The 26,806-nt window shown below is 41.6% G+C and overlaps 2 protein-coding genes across 2 annotated transcripts; both read left to right on the top strand.

Annotated features, from left to right (window-relative positions):
• The first annotated feature begins 6,157 nt into the window (after positions 1-6,157).
• On the top strand, positions 6,158-19,728 carry LIPA (lipase A, lysosomal acid type). Its single transcript, XM_083843958.1, has 9 exons — positions 6,158-6,530; positions 7,939-8,059; positions 11,490-11,688; positions 12,054-12,163; positions 12,780-12,916; positions 14,371-14,517; positions 15,663-15,734; positions 16,822-16,893; positions 17,644-19,728. The coding sequence occupies exons 1-9, from the start codon at positions 6,426-6,428 to the stop codon at positions 17,875-17,877; spliced, it is 1,197 nt and encodes a 398-aa protein (XP_083700084.1). The 5' UTR covers positions 6,158-6,425; the 3' UTR covers positions 17,878-19,728.
• Positions 19,729-24,936: 5,208 nt separating this feature from the next.
• CH25H (cholesterol 25-hydroxylase) lies at positions 24,937-26,444 on the top strand. Its single transcript, XM_083843959.1, has one exon. It carries the CDS (start codon positions 25,058-25,060, stop codon positions 25,880-25,882), a length of 825 nt encoding a protein of 274 aa, XP_083700085.1. The 5' UTR covers positions 24,937-25,057; the 3' UTR covers positions 25,883-26,444.
• Positions 26,445-26,806: the final 362 nt, after the last annotated feature.

The following is a 26,806-nucleotide window of genomic DNA, read 5'->3' as shown; positions in this document are numbered from 1 at the left end:
CCTCATACGTGCCCCTCTGGACCCTTCCCCATCTTTGTAGCCCTCCTTTGGATGCTCTCTAATAGTTTTATGTCCCTATATTGTGGTGCCCAAAACTGCACACAGTGCTCTAGGTGAGGCCGCACCAGAGCAGAGCAGGACAATCCCTTCCCTCGGCTGGCTAGCCACGCTGCATCTGAAGCACCCCAGGGTACAGCTGGCCCTTGTGGCTGCAGGGCACGCTGGTGACTCCTGTTCAACTTTCTGTCAACCAGAACCCCTAGATCTTTTTTCACAGGGATGCTCTCAAGCCTCTTGTCCCCCAGTCTATACATATAGCCAGGGTTGCCCTGTCCCAAATGCAGAATCCAGCACTTGGCTCTTGTTACCTTTCATGTGGTTAGTGATTGCCCAGCCCAGTAATTTGTGTTTGCAGATTACACTAAATTGGGAAATCTTAGTACACAGTTGAGTCCTGCATCCAGACTGTTCGTAAAAACACTGAAGAGAATTAGCCCTAAAATGGAGCCCTTCGGAACCCCACTGGTGACTGGATGCCAGCATGATGTGACCCCATTTACTAGAACCGTTTGAGCCTGACCTGTCATCCAATTGTGTTATCACATTATGTATTTATCTAGCTCTATGCTGGATATTTTGTCCAGAAGGATACTGTGAGAAACAGTATCAAAGGCTTTGATGAAATCCAGAAAGATATCAACTGGCTTCCTTTGGTCAACTAGGTAGTTGACCTTGTCATAAAAGGAAATTAAGTTTATTAAACAGAACTTTCCCCTTGTGAACTCGTGTTGGCTATGACCAATGACTGCATCGTGTTTGAAGTGTTTTTCAATAATGCGCAGAATAAACTCCATAATTTTACCAGACACTGAAGGGAGACTGACAAGCCTGTAGTTGCCAGGGTCTTCTTTCTTGCCCTTTTTGAATACTGGGACAATATTTGTCAACTTCCAGTCAACTGGGACCTCTCCAGATTTCCAAGACCCTTGAAAAATAATTGAGAGAGGTCTTTCAATGCCATCAGCCAGCAATTTGAGTCCCCGGGCGTGAATCCCATCGGTCCCCATAGACGCATGTGTTTCCAGGTGGAGCAGCAAATCCTGCACAAGGTCGGAGTTGGCTGTGAGTTTATCATTCCCCCAAGTCAAGGTCCTCCCACTCAGGTCTCCAGGGGTCCCAGGGCCCTTCACTGGCGTTGAAGACAGAGGCAAAGAATGTCTCTGCTTTGTCTATGTCCCTATTTGTGAGGTGACCATCCTCATCAAGTAACAGACCAATGTTATCTCTGGTCCTCCTTTTGCCGTTAACATACTTTAAAAAGCCCTTTTTTTTGTCCTACACACTACTGGCCAGCTTCAACTCTAATTGAGCTTTGTGCACAATTTTTTTCCCTACAATGGTGAATAGTATCTCAGTAGACCTCCCATGTCACTCGACCTTTCTTCCAGTGGCCATAGGTTTTCTTTTTCTGCCTAAGCTCTAGGAGATCCCTGCTCAGACAAGCTAACTTTCTGCCCCACCTGCTTGACTTCAGACATTTTGGAATTGCCTGCTCCAGTGCTTTTAAGAGGTGGTACTTAAAAAGTGACCAGCAGTGATGGACCCCGATGGCCTTTAAAAATGGAATCCTGGGGGACCTTACTAATTAGTTGCCTGAGCAGCCTGAAATCTTTCATGTGCTCCAGCCTTAATGCAATCCATTAGTTAGATTATGGGAACCAGAAAGTGAAAACAAGCTTCTGAATCTGGGAGAGGAGCTGCAAATACTGCCTGCTGGGAAATAGAGACTTAGGAGTCACTCATCATCTTTTATCATCTTGACTTTATGTCATGCACTAAATTGTGTTGTGGAGCTCGTGGCAACAGCTGCTAAAAACTCAGAGCACTGACTTTGCTTAAATCCAAACGCAACTGTGATAAGGAGAGTATTTCAGGCTAGTATAACTTGACCTGGTTATCATGCGTAGGCTGGGTATCGGGGTCATTGCTCCTCCCGCCTCTGACGGTGAATCTATGCACAGTTTTGCCCTGTGCTTTAGGCACCTGTTTTACCCATGTGGTGTCATCCATGTAACATTCACGTAACATCATCCTATGCTTGCCCTCCTCTATGCCACATCCTTTGCCTCCACATCTCAAGGGCTCTGCTATTGTGTCAGGTCTGTACTTCTCCATGCTGTCATTGTGCTAGCATCCTCAATAGCTCACACTACCATGAGCAACTGCTTGCTCCTCCCAAAAACTACAGTTGTACCACACAAAGAAACATCATAGGACCTATCTCCATTCTTGAATTCATTCCAGTTTAAAATGTGAGCCAAAAATACATATTTTTGATATACTGTCTACTCTCCTTTCATATTGGTATTTGTGGTATTTGAGTCCTCCCATTTTGTGAGAAAAAGGTTATAAAAATACTCCCAGGGGTACCTCATGAGACTTTTCATGGCTCCTGGTACACATAATCTGCCTTTATGCCTGCAGCTTGGCCAGGAGATGGCTCTGCCTGATCAGCTGTGTTGAGCATGAGGGTGCGTGGTGCACTCAGCAGCCTGCAGGAAAGGCAGCACTTTAGTGGGTCCGACAGGACAGCAGCAGGGTTCAGCCCCAGCCGAGATCCAGCAGGCAGTGAAGCTGTGGTCAAGTTTGTCCTTTCACTGTCAGCCTGCCCCAGGTGCAGGTTTTGCCTGCCAACTGGATTATGCTGCAGGTCTGGTGGGAATATGACAGCTTTTTATTGGAACTAAAACAAATGAATCAGAATTGTCATAGACTAAAGGTGCTAAATTAAAGTATATGCACTATAAAAGGAAGTTTTATTAATATTCCATTGTAATACATCTTTTTCTATCACTTAGGATTAACTTCAGGATGGCTGGAAGAACAGAGCGATTCTCTTCCCACGGTACTGGCAATCCATAAACAGGAGTGCTGGTACACTTGTCCTGGAGATGTGTCTTCCCGCAGCAGCTGTAGGTCACGCTATCTGTGGCACTAAGCGGGAAAGTGGGAAAAGAGCTTGAGCACAGAAGGTTATCTGGAATTCGAAAAGGTGCAAATAAGATGGTGATAAAGCAGAAAGCATAGATAAACCAAGCTTTGACATCTTGGTTAGAAAGGGAGATAGTGATCTAATTGGTAATTATATGATATCCTCGTCAATTTGGGAAACTGTCCGTGCTGAAGGTTTTTTGTTAGATTCTAATAGTACCTTTGATAAGCTTAGTCCATGTATCAACAATGCTATGTAAATATAAAATGGCCTAGAGCTTCCATGTTTGGAAGCACGATGCACAGAAATGCTGTTTCTTGCTTCAATATCTGCACCAAACGACTTTGCTAAGAGTGAGCATGATGTTGCAAATTAAGTTGTCAAAAACTGGAAAATGAGAGCAACAAAGCAATATAGGGAGCTACAGGGATGTGAAACTGCAATCTTAAGTGTCCACAAGCATGTGCAGATATAGTCCACATGTGCAGAGGGGAATCAATCCAAAACTGCCTGTGAAATATCTGTGCACCCTGTACAATGCAGGAATTTTCCATCTGGAATGCAAAAATTTGCCCTAATGGTTTGTATTTTTACAGATTTAGTTACATCTATGTGCTTCAGTTTGACACAAATGCTTGTTGAATAAAGTAAGTGCAGAAACCGCTTGAACTAAAGTAAAGGTAGGAGAATATACGCAACGTCTTTCTGCAGGTGTCTTTTTAACTCTTTTGGCACAACACAAAAAAATCAGAAATATTTCTACAGTTCTGCTACTTTGGCTTCAAGGAAAGCTACAGAAGTTTTGATGAGAGCTGCATCTTTCAGAGAGAGCTGCATTGTTCAGCAGCAAATGCAAGAGATTCTTGGAAAACACATGCAGAAATGGGCTGGAAAGAACAACTGTGTTCCTATTTTTCATATTGCTTATTTTAATGTACTGTACATATACAAAAATAGGGAGTGTCTTTAAAAATATCTACTCATTGTAGAGAGAAAACTCATGTCTGTATGTTTCCTTGGAGTTGAAATGGATACCTGCTGTGAAAGAATTCTCCCCCGGTGTAATTAGCTCAGCCAAATAATTGCCTGAGCTGCGGTGTTCATTATTAAAATCATGTGTATGAAGTGTGCCATTGTAAACATTTGTATCGCTTTAAATATCTAGTTTCAGTTTAGCCGAGTTTAGCATGCCATTACTACGTCTGAGAGCAGCACTTGTGGCATTTTATAATTTAGGTTTTCCTCTGGAGGGAAGAGTACCCTGTAATTAATTTTGCAGAAAACCCAGGTGAATCACTGAGCAATATTTTTGCTACCCAACTTCTTTAAAACAAAACATGACCCTAAGAAATGAGATCTAGAAATCCAAAGGGTTGCAGAACATCACTTTCACTGAGTGCACAGGACACCTTGACATATCAAAACAAGCGGATGCTATGGTGCTGAAGGGCCTGAGATAGCTCTTCTAACATATTTCCCCAAAGGCAGTTCATTTGTGGTCTTATCACTTTCACTGCTGGGAAAGATGAAATAAAAGCATATAAACTTTTTAAAAGAGCCTTTGAGACTCCACATTAGTATTACTTTGTGGTATTCTGTTTCTACATGTCAGACATTTTACGCTTGCACTTCTTATAGCACTTTTTATCTGATAGTTTACCCTGTAAACTAACTGAATTCCAAAACATCCCTGTAAAGCGGGAAAATCATATTTATAAAGATATCCACAGGTGTGGTGGAAGTAAAGGGGATGTGTAACTGATCCCATAAAGCTGTGAACTTCCAGTTCCAAAGGCACAGGTCTCCAGGTGTCCACTACTGGAGAGACAGACAGAGGGAGATGGAAACATATGTTGCACAGGAGGTAATGATTCCCTCAGACTTAAATCCTACAGAGGTGCCTAAACTGCAGTCATCACTGGTACTGCAGTTCACAAAGATACACCCAAGCCCAAGTTTTAACCTCATTAAGTAAAAATGAGACGTTAATCAGTTTGCTGGGTAGAAGGACTTTATCCTTTCTCATGGAAAGCCACAGAACTACTGCTCTCAAACCGACGTGCTGACTGAGTTAGCTCTGCATTTTCTTTTTCCTGCACATGGAGCGCACACAGGAGCATCACAAGTGCATGCAGTGTGGGGGGACCTGGCCTCCTACGTGGTGTTGCGTGACCCCACGTAGAGCTTGTAGAGCAGGAAAAGGACCAACATACAGGACTGTGTAGAGCCTGATTGCCTAGTGGTGTCAAACAGTCTTGTTCACAGTCTTGTTAAAAGGCGTGCTCTCCAGCTGCTCAGCCACACCCAGGCCCTGCGGCCCTGCCTTGCCATACGAACTTCTCTGCCTCGCAGCCCCTCCAATTCATCACTAGCTGTGACCTCACAACTTGGGAGAAGAAAACTGAGGATGACGTTAAGGAGAGTGACTTCTGAAAATGAAAACATCTATGAAAGTCTTAATGCTCTAGAAAAAAAAAAAGGTTTATTTTCTTGACATATTACTGCCCTACTATTGTGTATTTCAGGTTTCGGTATTATTCTGAGGATATTACTGTGTACCAAGTAATATGAATATTTATATTTCAGGATTGAATTTGGTCCAAGTTTTTGCAAGCGTGGCCACACATCGCCTGACACAGGCACTCTGCTCTGTGAAACCATAGATTATCAAGCACAGTGCCAACTAACTGCCTCAGAGCGTGGGCACAGACCAGGTTCGTGGGAGGAAGTGGTGGCAGCACTGCTGGAACTGTGCACCTGCATGTAATTTAAGCCTGTTTGTATTAGATTTGATGTACTTAGTTTATGCTCAGCAATGATGGATAGATGATTTCTTTTTGTGTGTGCACAGCGCTTGTCGACAACGTCTCATAGTCCTTCGGAATGACCCGCTCGCCCTTCGTGGCGCTGAGTGCGGTTACGCCCGGGCTCTGAGGGGTCAATCGGTGCAGCAAGCAGAACTGCGAGGACTAATGTCTCAGTCAGATGACGAGCAGGTGCTGGAGCGCAGGAAACAAAAACAACAAGGGGCCAAAACACTGAGAAACGGCGCTCGGTGGGGCGGGCTGGGCGGCCGGCCGCTGCCGATAGGCCGCGCCGCATCGCCTGAGCGCCGCCGCCACCCAGCGCCCTCCTCCCGCCGCGCTCCGCCGGCCGGGGAGCGGGGGGCCGCGGGGGGCCGCGGCCGGGCGGGGAGGGGCGGCGGCGGGGCTGCGGGACGCGGCGGGGGCAGCGCCCTGCCCGCCGGGCTCGGCCGCGCTCCCTCAGCCCCTCGGGGCCGGACGACGCCCGTCAGGAGGGCGGCCGCCCCCGCCCCGTCACGCGGTGCCGTGCCGGCCGCGGGGCTCGGCGGAGGCGGAACATAAGCCGGCGGCGGGAGAGCCGTGCTCAGCTCCGAGCCGTGCCGAGCCGTGCCGAGCCGTGCCAGGCCAGGATGCGGGGCTTGGTGCTCGCCGCCCTCCTCCTCCACAGCGCCGTTGTTTCGGGCGCGTTCGCCGGCGGGCGGAGAAACGTGGACCCCGAGACCAACATGAACATCGTGAGTCGCTGGGGGGCACGGGGAGCCCGGCGGTGCCAGAGCCGGGCCTGACGGGGTGTTTAGTGTCACCTAGAGCACGGTTTGGGGCTTCAGACTGGTCAGTCAGCCTAAGGTTAATGGAATTCGAATGGAATTTAGTCTTAAAATCGCTTTGGAACGTTGATGTCGCTGTTAACTATTGAAGATTTGGCTAAGAGAAATAGCGTGGTTTGTGTAAGTGCCCCTCTCCTCCTTGCCCGGCAGCCTGCCAGTAGAATTCTAGTCGTGTCTTGCATTTCTGACATTTTCTCAAAGCGTAACTGGAGTCAAAAACAAATAGCAAGTTCATTGGCCTAGTGGAGTTACAGATGGAAGAAGTGAAATTAACGTAAAGCTTGAGACATAAGAGATGGGGGATGCATCTGTTAATGAAATTACAGTATTAAAACAAGTGTCGTGGTTTTATTATTTTCTTCTTTGGCTTGTCAGGAAGTTCAGTTAAAAGCTGTGCAATACACGGAAGATTTTAGGAGAATGCTGAGTAAGAAATGGCACACAAAACTGCAGGTGTAGGCAGCAATATCGGTGGCTCATGCGTGTGAGGATTGTGATCTTAGTGTTTTAAAGCAGCTCCGTTAGTGGATTTGTTTCAGCACATTGCCTAAATGTTACGCAGAGGACATGATGACACTAACTCAGTCATCAATTTTGTGTACAAATCTGAAATGTCTTTGAGGAAGTCTTCTCCTTCAGAAGAGAGATGAACTCTGCATGGAATCATAGAACCACGCAATACCCCGAATTGGAAGGGACCCACAAGGATCACAGAGTCCAACTCGTGGCTTCGCACAGGACCACCCAAAAATCAGGCCGTGTGTCTGAGAGCATTGTCCAAATGCTTCTTGAGCTCTGGCAGATTTGGTGCCGTGACCACTGCCCTGGGGAGCCCGTTCCAGTGCCCAAACAGGGTTATTCCCTCCTTCTCATCCCTCAGTATGCCACTGTGATACCAAATGTTGTGAGCACTTGGTTGTTATTGGAAGATACTAATCTTCCTGGGAACAAATTTCATTTTTTGCCTACCATTTCTGTCTCAGTGTTTTGTCCTGTCACCATAATCTCCTTTTCAATTTTGCAATCTCCTTTATCATTGGAAGTGGTGCTCAGGTAACTAACCTGACAGATATGGATGGGGACAGGTTAGGGAGTTCTCCTAGGTTAAAGTTTGTGCTCTGACTAGTTCCTATCCAGGGTAAATTGCAGGAGAGAACCTGTCTGCATCGAATAGATGAATGGTTATGGCACATTCCTACCACATCCTTTGATTTCACTTTGATGTCTGTGAAAGGAACGCAGAGTACTTTGAACATGTTAATGAGTGAAGGAGGCTGAGAGTCTGACTTCAGGGTGATTTCTTTTCTTTCTTCAGAGTAAAATTATTATCTTCAGAGGATATCCTAGTGAGGAGTATGAAGTGACAACAGAAGATGGCTATATCCTTTCCATTAACAGAATTCCTTATGGAAGAAAAGGTCCAGGGTGGAGCAAAGGTAAGGTTGATTTCTGCTTGGAAAAATGGAAAGTCATGAAAAAACTCTCCTTCATTTACAGAATTTCTGTTCCTATAATAACCCAGAAAAATTAAAGACTATAACTTGTGCAGTTAGGTGACTGGTGAATGTTATGACCAGAATAATTCAGGCACATGTAGAGCGACTTGAGTAAAAGAAGAGAGAAGGAGTTAGAAAACTATATTTTTCTAGTGCTCCCATTTTGTGACATTAATACACACCCCTTAGTGTTTGATTTTGTTTGCAGGGCTGAGGGGCATCAAATTTCTAGTAAGTGCAAAATAAGGGTTAAGATTTTTTTTTTAAAGTAACAAAGTATCTTGAAAAGAGATTGATTATACCATTGTTGCATTGTTTCAAAACGTATTTAAATACACCTTTTCATTAAAAAAGAAGCTTGTTTAAAATGCCTGAGAGCTTTCAGAAGTAAGGGCAGTTAGTATGCCTCTTTTCATGAAATATAAGTAAAGTATAAGAGTTCTCACTGGAATGTTCACAAAATAATTACTGCCTGATTTCTGGAAAAAAAAATTTACTTTGTTAATTACAACCTTTGAAGTTGCCCTTGCAGTAAGTTACAAGCTAGAGCAATGCTGTCTACTGTTGTGGTGTCATTTTGTACACAGTACACGGCTGGTTAAATAGATAAAATACTATAATAAGAGAAAACCCCCTGAGAGCATCTTGAGGACAATACTTTCAAAAATATATTGCAAAGTAGGATATGTAACAGGTTGTTGGCAGCAGTCAGCCCAGATGAGGTTGTTTTATGTCTGTGATTTGATGGGGAAACTGGAAGGGGAATTGGCATATGCCACCAGACCACTGTCACAAGCTGTAGGAAATACTGAAAAAGATGACATAAAACCATGGAAGGGATGCAGGGGGTGTTCAGGTATTGAGGTGGCAGAGGGGAAGTGTAAAGGGAATGTAAGCTGAGACTTACAAGCATGATACAGGCAAAGGTTTTTGCAAGGACTGAAGGATGGAATGCTTTAAAAATGAGATAAATGTATTTGGAAGAAGAGAGATGGATGGCCTTTGGCTTGCTGTCATCTTGCACTGCATACAGAAATAGCAGTACATCTGAACAGCAGTCGCGGAATTTGGTATCATGTCACCACCCATTATAAAAGATCTTACCAACAATTCCATGCATGCAACAGCAGCCACTTTATATAGGAGCTGTACATGTCCTAAAGACTACCTCAGAACCTTTGAGAGGTAAAAACATGGCACTCAAGGCTATGCCCTATAGCCTTGGGTGCGAACAAGACCCGTGGAAAAATCCTCTCCTTTGCCAAAGGCCAAGCAGCAGTCTTTCCGACCTTAACTATTGGTTTGGCATGAGCGAGGGTGTTTGCACTACATGCTGCCATTCACAAGGTTGGTGTGTAAAGATCGGTATGGACGAGGCCAGTCAAATCTGGCAGGTGTCTTTGTCCTTAAAAATTTCAGAGAAGCCACAGGAAAAAGACTGCCTTTGAACATGCTGATTTTGTCAAATCCTTCATCTATGACATAAGCAAACAGAAGTTTCCTGACTTGTGGGAATTCTCCACATTCCCCTTGCCACACCCTCGACCCCAAGTTCATGTTTTGCAAAGTGCCTTAATTTTAAAAACAAGGATTACTGAGCACATTTGGGGAAGTATGATCTCCTAGAAGAATGAAGATTTCAAAGTTCATGTTGATCTTAAGTTTTTATAGACTTGGTATCTTTTCCCAGAAAGATACCAATGTTGTGTTACTGCTGACTTAGCGTATGTATGCCATAATTCTTTTGCAATACCTGCTTAATGTGAATAGGATCCCTTGGAGTTACGTATCACATGATGTTTTGGAACAAGACCTATAGTTCCTCAGCTCAAAAAAAATGGAAAAATGACTAGATCCTAAAAGCAAAAAATCAGTGACTTTCTCATTTTTAATAGGAATTAGTTTTAACTGTCTTAATGAAAGATGTTGTTGATGAAACACTAAACAAGAACATGATGGTAAGAATGAAAGGGATTAAATTGGGAAATATATTTTCCATTTAGATCTGGGTTGTGTGTGATGAGAACAAAATATTATATACACGAAAGGGTGGTTTAAGTCCTTACCCTCTTTATTTGCTTTAGGTTTTTTTTGGATTAGATGTGATACAAAATTGTTATTGTCCAAGTCAGTTTGCCTTGTGATGATACGAGTCATGTGCTTGGTGAAGTGAAAAGGGAACTGGCAGAAATTCAGAAATTGGTGGTGAATAGGAGGACAGTTAAAGCATTAAAGGATTTAGGCAGTTTCTTCTTTCTGTGTTACAAAACACGCGAGTAGTGGTTTGAGGAGAGCTGCTTCTTCAAAAAAGAAGAAGTTGGTTGGCCTGAGTTTAGTAAAAGGGAAGAAAGTATAAAGCAAAAGTGATCATTACAGAAAACAAATTTAATGTTAGGCTCAAAAATCACGCACTCTGTTCATAAAGCAATGCCACAATTCATAAATGTTCATAAATCATTTACCACAGTGCACTAAAAAATAGTGTTGAATTATACTGTCTCTTGTGCTAGTCTGACACTGCCGGAAACTTGCTGTGATTCCATGGACAGTGCACTACAATTTTATTTTTTTATTTTTTAACAAAGTGGGAAAAGCAGGCACCAAAAAGTTTCATTGTCACAGCTATAAAGGCTGCCAGCAGGGAGGAATCTTGTGAATTTGGATTTATGGAACCCACGGCAAACTCTTATGGCCATGACATAGAATATAGGGTCTAGTTGTGATTTGGATGCTTTTGCTGAAAGATCTAAGTCCACTTTAGTAAACTGACTCAATGTTTTCTCCATTGAAATTGTAGTGGAATGATCCCTCATTGGAGGAGGTAAATTCCTGAGTAATTTCTGTCATTGAGCTAAAATTACCACGTATCAGATTTCAGTTATTAATGCGGGGAAAATGTCACCTTTGATACTGCCTGATCTCGAGGTAGGTCTTTAGAATTTTTGAAGTTCGTTTTCCTCCTGAAGGATTATATGTCATTTTATCTTCCTTCAGCAGGAGCCTTCCATTTTTTAATCTGTATTCCAAATAAAGGTTTCATTTCTCTTTTTGCAGTAGGAGAGTCAGGAGAGAACCTTCCTAAATTTCATGTGGGTCTTCACTGTGGTTCTTTTAACTACTTAAGCCAAGGGAAGAAAGGCCTTTGGAACATGGGGTTCCTTGTTGTCTATCCACGCTGCTTTTCAGGTTCTGCCAGAGCTTTGCTAACAGAATGGTGTTGGACAGAGATAATGTTGGTACTGCTAACCTTAGTAGATTAAATCAAGTAGATTAGATATTCAGATCTGAAGCAGACATAACTCACCTGAATTTCTCTCAGGCGTTCTATTCCAGATGAACAGGAAGCTATAATAAATGCGTTGTTTTTCAGGTCCAAGGCCTGCTGTGTTTCTGCAGCACGGTTTACTTGCTGATGGCAGCAACTGGATCACAAACTTGGATTACAATAGCCTTGGCTTTATGCTGGCAGACGCTGGCTATGATGTATGGCTGGGAAACAGCAGAGGGAACACCTGGTCCAGGAAGCATATACACTTCACAGTGAAGCAGGAAGAATTCTGGGTTTTCAGGTATGCTCATCTTTGTAGGGAAGCTTCACGTGCTGTTTGTGAGCACGCTTCTCTTCCTGTCTTTGCTCATCATCTCAGTTCAGTCACGATGTGAATGTACAAGATACTTTCTGGTTACGTGTGCTGTCACATACGTAGGGGTAGCAAAGGGGAGCTTTATAGTCAGTATGGTGTCCTGAGACAGCTTTCATAGATGGTCAGTAGAACAGTAATTGCTTTCAGCAGTGCTTGATGTGTCGACTTAATCACCAGGGTGTACTGCTTCATCCAAAGGCAGGTGTGCTTTATGTCCAGACAAGTGATCTTCAGTGCAATAAAGTTCCATGCAGCTGTAACACACTGATAATTTTATCTTTGCTTTGTAGCTTTGATGAAATGGCTAAATATGACATTCCAGCCTCGGTGGACTTCATTTTGAAGAAAACTGGCCAGGAACAAGTATTTTACGTTGGCCATTCCCAGGGCACCACCATGGGTATGTGAAGAGATGCATTCATTAGAACATGCTGCAGTTGAAATGGTATCAAGTTCTATATGTGTGGGTTAATGATGAAAAGAACTTCAGAAATCTACTGCTTCTGTTTTTCAACTGGTTTCTGAAATATTCATCAACATTAAAAATAAAAGAATTAACTTCTCTGTGCTTGCTTAAAGTGGGAAGCTGTTGAAATGAAAAATTGAAGTCACAGATAGCTGTCAGTACAGTTTCTGTTAAATACTTCGAGCTACACATAATAATCTAGAATCATTATGTATGTGTAGAATAGAAATTGTCATTTACTATATGTAAGGTCTGCATCAGGTGCTTTTAGACCTGCAAACAGAAAGAACAAGAATAGTGTTGGATTAGTTAGCATGGACTTGTTTTTCAGAAGAAAATAAATCCTCTTGATATGCCTAGTTTAATTTGTGTTTTGTAGTAACTAGATTAATTTGAAATATCTAAACTGGTCCTAGAGACAACAGTCAATCTATTAATCTAAAAATCATTTTGCACATAACATCTTAAATTTTGTAAAATCACCAAATAAAATTCTCATATATCTTGTGTCAGTGATGAGGTTTGCTAATTATTCTCATATTGTTCACAGCTTTCATTGCTTTTTCAACTTTGCCACAGCTGGCTAAGAAAATCAAAATGTTCTTTGCCTTGGCACCAGTAGCTACAGTCAAGTTTGCTACTAGCCCTCTGACAAAACTGGGAGTGTTTCCTGAGCTGCTTCTCAAGGTTTGTGTTTGAATGTATAAATTTTAAGGCGAACGAAGGGCGTCCCTCTCTGGTTGAAAACAGCATAGCAAATAATGGTAATAGCTGTGGATTAGAGATGAACATGTCCCACAAGAACGCTGGGCCAGTTTTTCCAGCATAATGCTATGGAAGTCAGCAGTGGTTTCTCTGGTTTTACTACTGTCTAATGAGACAATTTGCATCCGTGTCAAGTAGTACTTTACAAGCACAACTTAATAGGTGGAATAAAGTTATGTTTTTTCAGTTACAAATTTCTAGAATTCAGGCTACAGAAATCACACATTTACTTAAATAGTTGGTCTGTTTTAGAAGAGTCACGTGTTAGCTTTATATAGAATTCTTTTTGAATTGTCGTGAACTTTAACAGATTTATTTCAGATTTATTTTTATTTAATATTGGAAGAGGATCCACCAGAGCGTGATTAAGTGCAGCAGCTTTATTTAGATGCTATGAATCATTCTCTGAATGAGTTTACCTTTCACCATTAACAGCAAGGGGAACGTAGGCAGATTGGCAGGCTGCAATAAGTGCCTGGAGTCAGACATTGTGAACATCCTGCTGTGTGTCACTTTTAACACTAGCATTTCTTTACACCACCCACGGTGCTTTCCACACAGACCTGTTTGTCCTATGAGATAAACCCTTCCCTGATGTACCTTGTACAGATTTAATGCATGTCCTTGTGCATTATTTGTTCCCCTCTCCAAAGGGAGTTAACAGAAAAGCGGTGCTAACAATTGTGATCTCCTGTTGCTCGTGTAATGAGCTTTGTCTGATGAGGATGGTAGCTGATCAGTGCCTTGTGGCATGGTCATGTTGTGCCGGGGAACTTGATTCTCACGATGACTTGCAAAAAAACTGCAGTGTACAAGTGTATGGCAGCCTGGGGGTCAGTCATATCCTTGAAGAGCTGTCACTTTCTACGGAAGCGCTCAGTCGGCTGTTTTCAAATCCTTAGCTGTGTTTAAAAATACCCACCAAAAGGAAGTGGCCACCACAGCTCATGCATCTGGTTTTTCTTCCATGGTTTGAAGAGAGGAAGTTGCAAGTACAGAGCCATTTACCAGCAGGTGCAGCTTAGAATATTTTAACCTTAAACAATTCTGATGACAAGAAGCTCTACAGTACTCCTATAAAATACTGAATTTAAAACTGAGATTAGCTTTGAAATTCTTGAGTGATTGCCCCAGTTCCCACATACTTTTTGTGGGCGGTAATTGACTGCATCATTTGTAGCAGAAGCACTAACCCTGACCTTCCCATTGGACTGTAAACAAAGGTTGATAAGGGAATACGTCATATGAAAATGACTTAACTTACCTATCACCACTGCAAATGGAAGTAACTACCTGAAGAATGCTGTAGTATGAAAAGTAAAACCAGGTGATTCTATGCAATTACATGTTTGTCCTATGTGTCTGTTATTTTGCAGGACATGTTTGGAAAGAAACAATTCCTTCCTCAGAATTTTTGGCTGAAGTGGCTTGCTACCCATGTTTGCACCCACAGAATACTCGATGACCTTTGTGGCAACATATTCTTTCTTCTGTGTGGCTTTAATGAGAGAAACTTGAATATGGTGTGTTTTGGTGACTTTGATAGTTAAGTTATTGTGAACTCTTAATGCAGTATTGGCTGTATGATTGTACTGATGGTTCTTTATATGTAATTAGAAAAAAAAAGCCTTCTTCATTATACTGAGTTAGGATGAATATCTTTCCTTGATGTAGATGTAGTTGCCCGGTTGGAATGGATAGAATTAACCTTCAAAAAAGATACTAGAAAACTAAAATTAATTTAGATCTGTTGGAGCAGTGTTTTCTGCGTCTGTCAACAGAACTGCTGAAGTTTTTTGGTCTCTTGGTGGGCATATAAAATTGCTTTCTCTGGGAGCAGCTTCTGTCCCTGCTGATACCTTTATTTGTGGTCCTAGTTCGAGAGGACTCGTCCATAGGATTTGTTCTGTTGTCTAAAAGCTAGTTAACAGCAATTGGCATGAGACTGCTCTTTTTTTTTTTTTTTTTTTAAATGATGATGCTTAGTGTTTCTATGTCCCTGAAATCAGTAGAAGCTGGTATCAGCTTACCCACAGGTAGAAGAAGGCTGAGGATTTTTTTAATTGCAGTGAGATGGAATTAGCATTTTTTTTTAACTATTCACTGTGTGCAAAAAAAAAAAAAATATATATTTTACATCAATGTGATAGTACTTCTTTTAATATATTTTTTCTTGCCCAGCGCGTAGAGTTTTCATGGTTTTGTGTATCTTCTTTTTTTTTTTTCTGTCAGGATTTAAGTTTCCCCTGGGTATCATGTACTTTTAAAGTCAGGGTGTATGAAGTTTTGAATCACTGTGAACTGACAACTTCTAGTTTAGATGTAGAGTAGGGTCTAGGTTTCTGTGGAGGTCCATCTAAATATTGTTTACTATGTTCCCAATTCTTAAAATATTAGCACTTTTAAAAAGATAGTCCTTAAGTATTTTTTATATATTTAGAATGTCATTGTTAGATTTAAAATTCATATTTAAATTTCTGCGGTTAATTGTAAGCAATCCCCAAAACATTAGAACCTTTTACCTCATCTGTATGTGTGGCACCAGTTAACTTCTTTTTCAGAACAGTTTTAAGAGGAATGGAAAATTTTCTGTTAGTTGTTCAAGAAGCAAAAATGGGTAGAACTGTTGCACTATGAGGAGTAAACCACGTTAATTATCTTGTTGCAGAGCCGTGTGGATGTGTATTCAACACATTGCCCTGCGGGAACGTCTGTACAGAACATGATCCACTGGACCCAGGTAAGCTCCAGGATCTCAGATGTCCGTGACTCTTATCTTGTTTGTAGAATGACATCTCTGATATTTACATGGAATAAAATGTCAAAATACATATCTAGTGTAGCCCAGATGAAATTCTGGAACTGCTAATTGTCAGAGTGGCAGCTGTTCACTGCAGCTGCTTTGATTATACTGACCTTACGGTTGGCTCACCTCTTTCCTATTTCTTTGAATAAATGCTAACTTTAAGTACTTCAGGAAAAAAAAAAAGCGGAATAACTTAACTCAGAGAGATGCTGTAACAAGTATTTGTTCCCCTTTCAGCAGACCTCTTTCTCATTGTATTTTTAGCCAGAGAAAAGTAGCAGGCTTTCTATTTTCTGTTTGGCTTCATTTTGTATTTTATTAGTATATTGTGAACTTTACCTCGATACACAATTATTTTATGCTTGTGATGCTACCGTGCCTGAGGCTTGCTCAAAAGGCACATCTATATGCTGGCAAATAAGGGGAGACATTAGCCATGAAAGCAGTCATCAGCGCTCCTTGTGATCTTATAGTGGAACTTGTTCATCCATTCGGAAACAATCTGTTGTGCTGTACGTAGCTGTTTAAGTGTTGGCTGAGAGGACATTTATGTGGATCTCTTTTTCCCCATTTTCCCAAATCCCTGCTACATGGACTGCTATTTCAGGGAAAAAAAAAAGTAGGTGGTGAATTATACAGCGTAGTATTTATAAGAAAACTCAATTGCTGTGTTCTTATATATTTAGACAGCTATGTAAATATTGCAGAAGTAAACATGAAGCTGACGCATTCTGGATCTGGATTTGGATTCTGGAAATTGTTTTCCTTAGTGTTTCCTACTGTTGTTACGAAAGAGTGTGGAATCTTAAGGGATGTGACATGGTCTGATGGTACTGAATGTTAATGTTTCCCGCTCCCGTGATGCTGGTAAAGCAGTGATACTTCTTATGCTAGTAGTTGGCATTTCAGTGGTTCTTGTGTCAATTGCCTTCGCCAGTTCTCCAGCTGACATAGGCTTTTTTGCTCCTTCGATAAAAGTGTTCTGTTTTTTCTTTGTGTGTGAATATTTGTTCATTTCTAGGCTGTGAAGTCTGGGGAACTCAAAGCTTATGACTGGGGAAGCAAGGCTGCAAATATGGCTCACTACAACCAGGTAGACATCTTTTGTGGATCTGTTAAAATTTTTGAGTGACACACAAGAAAAAAGTCTTTGGGCACTTCTCTGAGTGTTGTATTTTTACTACGTGCATAAAGGACCATGAAGCTCTGAGGTAGTCCTAAATGTGGAGTCCGTGCTCAGATACAAAGTTGTGTGGTGGCACAGTGTTTCTTGAGGGTGATCCTTTTGCTAAGATTTAGTTCAGGTCCTGTCTGCCTAGGTCATGAGGTCCCAGTGCACTTCTCACAAGAAGGAACATACTGTCAATTCATGTGTATTGCTTATCTTCATCTTGCTTAATCTCCACCTGTGTTTGTTTCTAAATTGCTGAGTGCAGTACTAAAAATATTTTGCCCCTTGTCACTTTAGCGACAGGGAAATACTGCTGTATCTTCCTTTCAGAGGTGGAATCGTTCTTAGTGTTTGATTAGGGGTTAGAAATACCTAAATGCGATGCATTCTCTGAGAGCTCCCACTACACAGTAGTCCTTCCTGCTATCTTGTAAACTCACCAAGCCACATCTTTACTGCTGTGCACACTACAATATTGCAGGACTCTTTGGAATTACATTTTTTTCTTGAAAGTCAGGACTCTATCTACATCTCTGGTTGTCCAAGAGCAAAAGAAAAAATCAGAATCTAACACATTCTTCTCGCAGTTGCTAGTATACTGCACTGCAGTTTAGCACCATGCTAGAGAGTTGTTCTTTCTAACGCTTTTGTTTTCACTTTTTCACTCCTCAGTCTACTCCCCCTTTCTACAAAGTAAAGGAGATGACTGTACCAACTGCCGTGTGGACTGGTGGACAGGACTGGCTGGCGGACCCAAAGGATGTTGCTATGCTGCTCACTCAGATCACAAACTTGGTTTACCACAAAAACATTCCAGAATGGGAACACCTGGATTTCATCTGGGGCCTTGATGCACCTTACCGCATGTATAATGAAATAATTAACATGATGAGGAAATATGTCTAAACCCTCATGGTGTTTCAGAGTATTAGTTCATCAGAAGTTATTTTTTTCTGAAGCATATGCTTTTCTGGCAGTAATGCTACATTGCTTATTTATGATGCATTTCTGAAATGCCAGCGATGACTACTGAATTGGATTTGTATGTGATTTGTTTTTCTCAGCATTATTTCTCTCTCCTGCACAAATCCTCAGTATAGCCTGCTGATTTTGCACACAGCAGCTTGGTATCCCCAAAAAAACCAGCAGTGCGACTTTGCACAAAAGCAGTATTTCATGTGCATATAGATTTAGTGACATGTCTGAAAGACAAGCTAGTCCACTGAGCACCTCAGGTGCTTGACAATAAAACTGGTTTGCTCTGCATAAAGCACTGCCATTTCTCAGTACATTGCTATTTCTGAGTACCTTTCAGAAGTATGCCTTGTACTGCAGTGACCCTATTTGGTGCTGGTACTTTAAAAAGCACTTAGTGACTTCCTGCTGCATTATTTTAGCCATCACTCGCAGGCTAGCTACATCAGATTACTTTTTTTTTTTTTTTCAACATTGCGCAGAAGAGTTGTCTTGAAGCCAGAGAAGATCACCACTTTCAGTTGAAACCTCCTGTTTTGGAACTGATTCATTACTGCATTTTTCTTGATTTCAGCAGTATCCTTGAAGCCTTTCGTGTTCCACATGACAACTGTGGATAAGGATCATTATTTTCCCTTGAAGATTTCTGGAACAAGAGAAGCAGTTAAAAGAAATACCACTTCTTGTTAGCTTTGTCAATAGGTTGCGACTTTCAAGGAGAATAACATAACATACTTGTGTTTTGTTTGCACTGACCACTAGAAAACAAGCTCCCCCCAGTATACTACTGGCCAGGGAAGGGCCAATGCTTGTTCTATAGCTTGAGTGACTTAATTTGCATGGACTCTTCCCGTTAATCTTCTGCTGGTTTGCAGATCTGTTTACTTTTTAGCTGCTTATATGGTGCTTGCCACCATTATGTTCACCATACAATAACCTGGAGAAGCCTAGCAGTATTTATGGCAATTTTCATTTGTCTCAGCTTCTACTTTAGAATGGGGCTAAGCCCCCATTTAATGGGGGAAGAGGATTCACATCTGCTTTAGGGGCCTGGCTTTGGAGCCATAACCTTCTCTGATGTAGGTGCCTTGCTCTCTCCATTGACTGCACAGAGGACTTCGGCTCCTCTGAATTGCACGTAAGTTCAATGCCTAACGTAGGTGTATGAACAATCTCCGGAGTCAATTGCCTCAGTCCAGATGAAAATTTCTGTGCCAGAGGTGGAGTTCAATCCAGACCTCTGTTAGTAATCCTAACAGGAACAAAAGACTTTTCTATATGTCATAGAAAATAGTACAGTTTAAACTGTGGCAGCCTTTTTTTGTAAGAGAAAAATGCATAAGCCATAATTTTTTTTTTTCTTTTTAAACTCCTAATTCAGACTCAGGGAGTCCTCAGGCTTTGTTAAAGGAAAAAGTGGTTCATGGTATTGCAGATGTGATTCCTAGCAGGACCTTTAAGTTTGCTTTATAGCAGTCATATTTGCTCCATATTGCTATGCTGGAAGGAAGACTGTAAGAATCCAAAGCGGCTAACTTTGCAGTTGTGGTGGTATGTGATACAGCAAGAGCCACGTGCATCATGTTTATTAAGCTTGAGGTATTTCAATAAATGTGAGAGACCTGGTTGGAGTTTGGAGTGATGTGCTCTGTTTCACTTCTTGTTTCATGAATGCATGTGAGTCTTTGGGACAAAGTCCAGAGAGCCAAGTCTATTTTTCACAACTATTCATCCGTAGAACAAGTACAATAAAAAAATAAAATGGGATTTTACTTGGCGATTTTACTTCTTTCCTGAAAGAAGCTTTGCCTAAACCTCAAAGGCCACTTGTTTTGTTTCAAAAGATTTTTCTGAGACTTCTAGGTAAGGTACAAACTATAAGTAACTGCTCACAAGACTGAGGCATTTTCTAAGCCTCCAGGTGAATGGTTCCATTCAAACTACTGACACAGTGGAAAGCTGCTTGGGTCACATTCTTAAACCTTGGGTAATTACTGACTGTCTAGTAATCTCATAAATAGCATGTCTCATAAATAAATCTCATAAATAACATTGTATGGTAGGGAACTAATCTTTTCCGTCATGAATTTGGTGTGAACCCCCAGCTTTTGACCTTTTTCATCTTCACTAATAAACACTCTCAGGCCATACCTTTCTGTTCATTCTAAATACAGTAGATGCACAATTAAGATAGCGGCCTGTATTAAATCTTGTTGCCAGCTTTGTCAGCTGCTGAACCCCCTGTGTGCCTGGAAATATACCCAGAACAGCAGAAGCTTTATGCAAAAATCGTTATGGAGCTTCTCTGCTTTGCTGGAGCAGGGATGGATATGGGAATTAGAGCTGCTGTGCTGTCTCTGGCCTGCTATGTATGAGCACTGTATGACACAAAATTGGAGAGGCATCAGTGGAAAGAAGTGTGCAAAATAATGCATTCTGAATGTGGAGTAGAACAGCAAGATGCTTGATCTAATAAGGAGCAGTGGTGTAATCAAACTAAGCTAGGAGACAGTAGCCCCATGCAGCTGGTGGATTGTCAGACTCAGACCTGTCAGCATCTGAAGCAAATGCACAGCAGGGTGTTCACTCATGGATCTACAGCACAGACAGGGCACCTGTTTTTGCCCATGAGTTGTGAGTAGAACCTAAACAGGACTTTGAATATACATTCAGACTTCATCTCACACAGAAGGCCTGATGATAGTAGGGTGCACGTACAGTAGTGGTGCATACTGAATGGTGTTCTAGCTCAATGCAGAGCCTTTTAATGGTATGTAGTGATTTGGTATCTGGTGATAACACTGGCAAAAGTCCATACATCAGCTCCATCAATGTGGAAGTGGGGCAGCATAGAACGTGGTGGTAAAACAGCCCTACTCCAATGGGGCCCCATAAGCAAAACAGTTTAATCAGCTTGGGAACAAACTAGTTTTGTATAAAGTATTCTTTATGGTAAAGGTGCCATACAAATATGGGAAACACAAATACTTTATTAGCAGAAAGTTGCAAATGGTTCTGATATAAGATATGAGAGGAATCTTGATGGAGGAATAGATTTTCTGATAGATAATAAAGCATAGCTGTCAGTAGAAGATTGTACTGTAATTAAAGCATATATTTATATATGCTTTCTTTGATGTCTTATAAAATACAAATCCATGTGGCAGCATTTTGTGTCATGAGTGCTAATGGCCTCTCTTCTCTAGTAGCTTATTTTCAGATAATTTTTTATGAATACAATATGGCCGAGATTGCTTCCCTGTAAGTAGATTTCACTGAAATCATCAATGGAATAAAAAATTAAGGTTGGTTGGATGAGCAGTAGTCAGGATGCCTAAGATGATTGCCTAAGTCTTATTTTCTGAGGATAGCAAGCTGAAAAGTGTCTTTATTTCCCGATTTCCGGAGAAGTCAAAGCGGATGCATGTAGTGGTAGAGGGTGTGAATCAGTTTTTCACTACCGAATTATGAATTTTGAATGAAAGAATTTTAGGGTCTTTTCCTAATGGTTATTATTTTGAAAATTCATTCTAATAAAGCTTGAGAATTAACAATTTGCTGGCAGTTTTCTCTCCCCAGGCATTGTTAGGAATTTATTAAAAAATCCTTAATTAAGCTTTCCTTCCATACTGGCTGGTGAGTTTTTGGTAAAGCTTGGTTGGGACGGTGGAATGTTGGTATGAAAACATTTTGATTGGGAAAACATGTTAGTTCTGTTAAGTACTTTGTGTTTAGGCTGAAGTTTTTCGTCAAAACAGAAAACAGAAGAGGGATGTGTGTGCAGGATGTGTCTCGGAGGATCCAGCTGACGTTGTGGCCCTGGGTTCCTGCTGCTTACCCGGGATGTGAGAGCGGAGGCTCACGTCCCTTGGGATTCGGGTCCAGGACCCGGGTCTCGGCGCACCGAGACGTGAGGGGAGTACAGGCTGAAAATGACACAAATCTGCAGAGCTCCTTCTTTTCCTCCCGTGTCACAGACCCACGCCCCCAGCCCTGAGGGGTTCCCGTCCCCCTCCGTGGGCTGCTGTCCCTGAGGGCGCGGGGACCAGTTGCGGGGCCCGGGCCTGGGAGTGCCGCGGGCACCGGGGGGCGCTGTGGTAATGGCGGCCGCGGCCTGGGCGGCCCCGCGGCGCGCCGAGGGGGGAGCCCCGGGCTTGGCGTGTCGTGGCGCCGCTTGTTCGCTAGCGGGAGGAGGGACCGCCTGTGCTCTGCTCCCCAGCCCGCTTCCCTGTCACTGTCCTCAATAAATTATGGTCTCTGTTCCCGGCACCCGTCCTCTGGTAGAGAGGGCTCAGCACGCACCGGGCGATGCCTTATCTCTGGCACTCTCCCGTAGAGGGGGGGAGAAGAGCAGGAGGGAGAAAAATTTTGCCCCTGCTGTTGTGAGATTACTTTCGGCCTATTGATCCTGATTTTCCCTCATCTTAACTTTTCTTTATTCTCCTAACCACTTGTTAGTGTTTTGCTGTTTACCTTGCGCAGCCTGGGGTAGGTGCTTGTGTCTTGTGCTCATGTGGAATCTATTTGAGACCCTTTGCGGGGCCTCATTCCAAACTATGTGCCCTTCAACCTAAACTCCAGAGCAGCAGTCTTGATTTTTTAAGAGACCCATTTAGAGTCCTGTAACACATGGGAGAGTTTGGCAGCATTGTTAGCTGAGTGAAAAAAGCTGGGGTTGTATTGCTGAATTAAATACAGAAAGGATTTGCATGCAGTTTGTCTTTTCTTCACCTTGCGCTGACAAGGAAACCTAAGTTCGAGGAGCGAAAACGTGAAATAAATGCTTTTTGGTGACAAAGGCAAGGAGCTTGAAACCAGTTTCTGGAGAATAAGGATTTGCCATCTCTGATGCATGACGATCCACTTTCCAGAGCCCGAATCAATACCCAGCAGGGCAAAACTTGTCAGCGGAGTTCATCCTCCTGAGCACCAGCAGATGGGGTGCACCGCTGATGGCTTTGTCCGCCTCGGAGCTGCAGGCAGTCACCGAGGTAAGTTCTGCTTGCAGTCCTCGATTTGCTTGGACTTGATGTTGCAGGATAAGCAGTAAGGCTGCAAAATTCTGTAATTTTTCCTTAAGGGACTTAAGAATACTTTTCTATGACATAATCTGCAGGCAAAATGCTGATTCTTTACGTTTCAGCTGATAGGCATTATTGTTTTACAACTTCTTGAGAATTCAACGTAGTTATTAGGGATTAGTTGGAACAGTGTCTTTAGGGCAGATGAACAATTTCTGTCAATCTCCCTTTTGGCAGATTTGAAATACGTTGTAGGAAAAAATCAGTCCTTGCATAATCCCAATAAAATAGAAACCGTATCACATCTGGGAGGCTTAACATCTGATTGTAACTACATAAATCAACAGAAATCATCTTTTAAAATAAAATTTTCAGTCCCAGAGAGTGAATGAGTTACAAATGCATTTTTCACATTCTTATTGTGAAATGAAGGTCAGGTTAAAATATAGTCAGAGGACTGAAATGAATTTCTTGAATATAGGTCTTCATCCATTAGATTAGTGTATCTCACAAGGTTTTAGTTTCACTACATTCAACAATCTGAATTCATTGAGTTCAACAGCACAGTCTCACACCAGCAGAACATCTGAATCTATTTCTAAAATACCGCAGATAGAGTCTTTGAAGGCCATACCAGAGCTGTCTCCAGCAAATAACTTATGATTACCTGAATAATAGCACACATTATAATAATGTTGCTGTTTCAGTAAACTTGAAGTCTAAGAAGGGAGCAAAATCTGTACTTACTTGAAGGACTTTCTCAAAGATGAAATATCAGAGACTGAAACTTAAGGATTAAGAAAAGTCTACACATAGATCAGAAAAGGTCACTGCTATTGCATCGTTACTAAAAGCAAGGAAATTCCATCTCCTGTATCTCCATCGGGTTTCTTTTCTGAATAGCAAAGAATGAAAATCATCTGAACAAGCTAATAAAGTCATCCAGGAAGTTGAGCTCACTTCCAATATTAGAATAAATGCTGTACCTACAAAAGAGGTGAGTTCATAGGAAGCTGATGGCAAACTCTGTTTCCCTAAATATTCAAAGCTTTGTTCGTCATTTTCAAAAAGCACAAAGAGAAGCAATGTCTTAGAAGTAAATCAAGACCTCCATCTTTTACCCCTAAAATACTTTTAGCAAATTTAAAATGCTGGGACTCAAGCCTGCTAGCTTTTTTCTGTTCAGTGATTGCCTACGGTCAAAGGAAGATCATTTAAAGGACACTGTTCTAACCAGTGGATCTTTGAATTGCATCATGCTTGGGTGAAGGATGATATTCCTATCATATTACTCAAAGAGCTCTTAAGTTGTGGAGCGAATAGTATAATAATGCAATAATAATTGTCGTTAGGTGCCTGTTTGGAAGGAAAATGACACTGTAACTAGTATTCTTCCCAGAAAATGAGGGATAGTCTGTTGGCTCAGTTTTGCATCTAGTCAAGTGGATTTTGTCATGTCAAGTGGTTAGTGGAGAACAGGGCCTCAAAAGTAGATTGAGATAAGTCACAGCTACTACATTCAGGCTGGAAGCACAGTGTATGTCTTACTAAGATTTTGACTTAGCCTATTTTATACCAAGGGGCTTGTTAGGAAAATATGTGTCTGCACACATCGATTAGCCACAAAACATCCGTGGGTCAGACCTGGAGCTTAGGTACATAATGCATCTTTGGTAGCAGAAAAAATCAATGGTAGGTTATGTTTCCTCACATTTAAGGGCAAAAGGATAACAAAGGATGGTACAACTTAAATGAGTAAAAGACAGCAGTTTTTTAAGTGTATGTAGTAAGTGGAGCGGAAAGTATTCCTACCCTCCTTCTCTGAAATCCACTGATAAAGAGTTTTGCATTTATAATTTTTTCCTACCATGCAAGCCTTTTGTGAAGTTTCAGTGATTACCCTGGCTGGCTAATTCTGTTCTGAGATTGTAATGCATTACACCGCTTCTGTACAACAGGAAAGGGAACTTCCTCTTTAACGCTACGTATTACCAAGCTAAGTAAGGAGAATTTCTGACTGGGCGGAGTTTTCCTCTGAGCAGCCTAGATAAAGGCTTGCAGGACTTAGAGAGTCTCAGACAGCAATCAGCATGAACTGCAGCGTGCCGGACAGAGTGCTGCACTGCTACGCAATGGACAGACAACAGGACAGGCTGTGTCTTCAGTTTCTTTGGGACTTTGTCGCAGCAAAACAGCCACTGATCAATTCACCGTTTTTTCCAGTGCTGTTTTCTTTTACAGCATACATGGCTTTCTGTCTTCCCTACATTGCACTGGACTTTTTCAGCACTAGACTGCCAAACTTGAGAAAATACAAAATCCAGCCACAGAACTATCCAACTCTTGGAATGATGGTGCCTTGCATTATTCAGAGTGCGTATCACCATGTGGTTTGGATTTTCCCGGTGACATTTCTCCACTGGTACTGGAAACCAGTGAATCTACCGGTGATAGCTCCAGAGCTGCCTGAAGTCCTGCTGCAAGTAGTAATTTGCCTGCTGCTGTTTGATTTTGAGTATTTCCTGTGGCATTTGCTTCATCACAGAGTGCCGTGGCTCTACAAGACCTTCCACAAGGTGCATCACAAGCACATATCAACATTTGCTCTCACTACACAGTATTCCAGTGTATGGGAACTGCTGTCACTGGGATTCTTTGCTGCCATCAATCCATTGCTCCTCGGTTGTCATCCTTTGACAGAAATGATTTTCTTCCTTGTAAACATCTGGCTGTCAGTGGAGGACCATTCAGGATATGACCTTCCGTGGTCAACTCACCGACTTGTGCCATTTGGTTGGTATGGAGGAGCACCGCATCACGATCTCCATCATCTGAAATTCAAGTCAAACTATGCTCCTTACTTCACCCACTGGGACAGACTCTTTGGGACATTCACAGAGTCACATTCTAGTTAAGAATATTTGCCTGTGGATGAACTCTTCTTTTTTTTTTTTTTTTATGATAAACTAAACTGGGACATTAATTTTTCAAAGACATACAGAAGATTGTATATTTGAAGCTACTTATAAAGTCCATAGCTATTTATAACAAATCCTTTTAATATATATGTATTTGTATGCATACTTGGAAATTCCTATGTTATATGACTGTAAAGCCATAGTAAATATGTTACTTAAATTTGTTTGAGTCATAGGTGTAAGGGAAGCATTAAGAGATATATGTTCTCTCTTCTTTCCTTCTTTTCAGCTTTCATAAAGCATGTATTGTATTATGTATGATGTTTTATACATACACCAGAAAAAATTATCTTACTGCTGTAAGATGTAAACAGAGAAGGTACACAGCATGGATTTTGTGGAGTTTAACCTGCCAGAGCATATTATTGTACACTGATATTGTAAAAAAAATGCTGCCAAACAAAGCTAGTTTGCTGACTGTGCGATAATTTTTATATTTATATTATAAATCCTGATGTGCTGTCTTGAACAGGAAATAAATATGCTCATTCTTTTAAAATTACGTTTCATTTCATGTTATTCATTCCTCTGTTCATATTATGAACATGTATGATTTCTTTTGCAGAGGTGTAGTTTATTTCAGTTTCGGACGTCAGGGTTTCTTATTAAAATGTTGTCATATTGTTTCAAAAGTGAGTCACTTCTTTTTTTTTTTCCCCTCCAGAATCATGTTATTTTTAAATTGTTTTTGATTTGGTAGAAACTGGATAATGCAGTTATAAAAGTCAGGGTGAAATTTTGTTATCACGTCTTTAAGAAGCTTGAATTATTTTCACTGAAGTTGCAGTGTGAGAGCAGAACATTAAGCAGCCCTTAAATGAACAGGAGCAGTTTCTGTATTGGTCCTTCACAACCACGTCA

This window comes from Anser anser, assembly GCF_964211835.1.
Source record: "Anser anser genome assembly, chromosome: 7".
In the NCBI taxonomy this organism is placed as follows: domain Eukaryota; kingdom Metazoa; phylum Chordata; class Aves; order Anseriformes; family Anatidae; genus Anser; species Anser anser.
The sequence above is the reverse complement of the archived record's forward strand: the minus strand, read 5'-3'. Positions and strand labels throughout refer to the sequence as shown.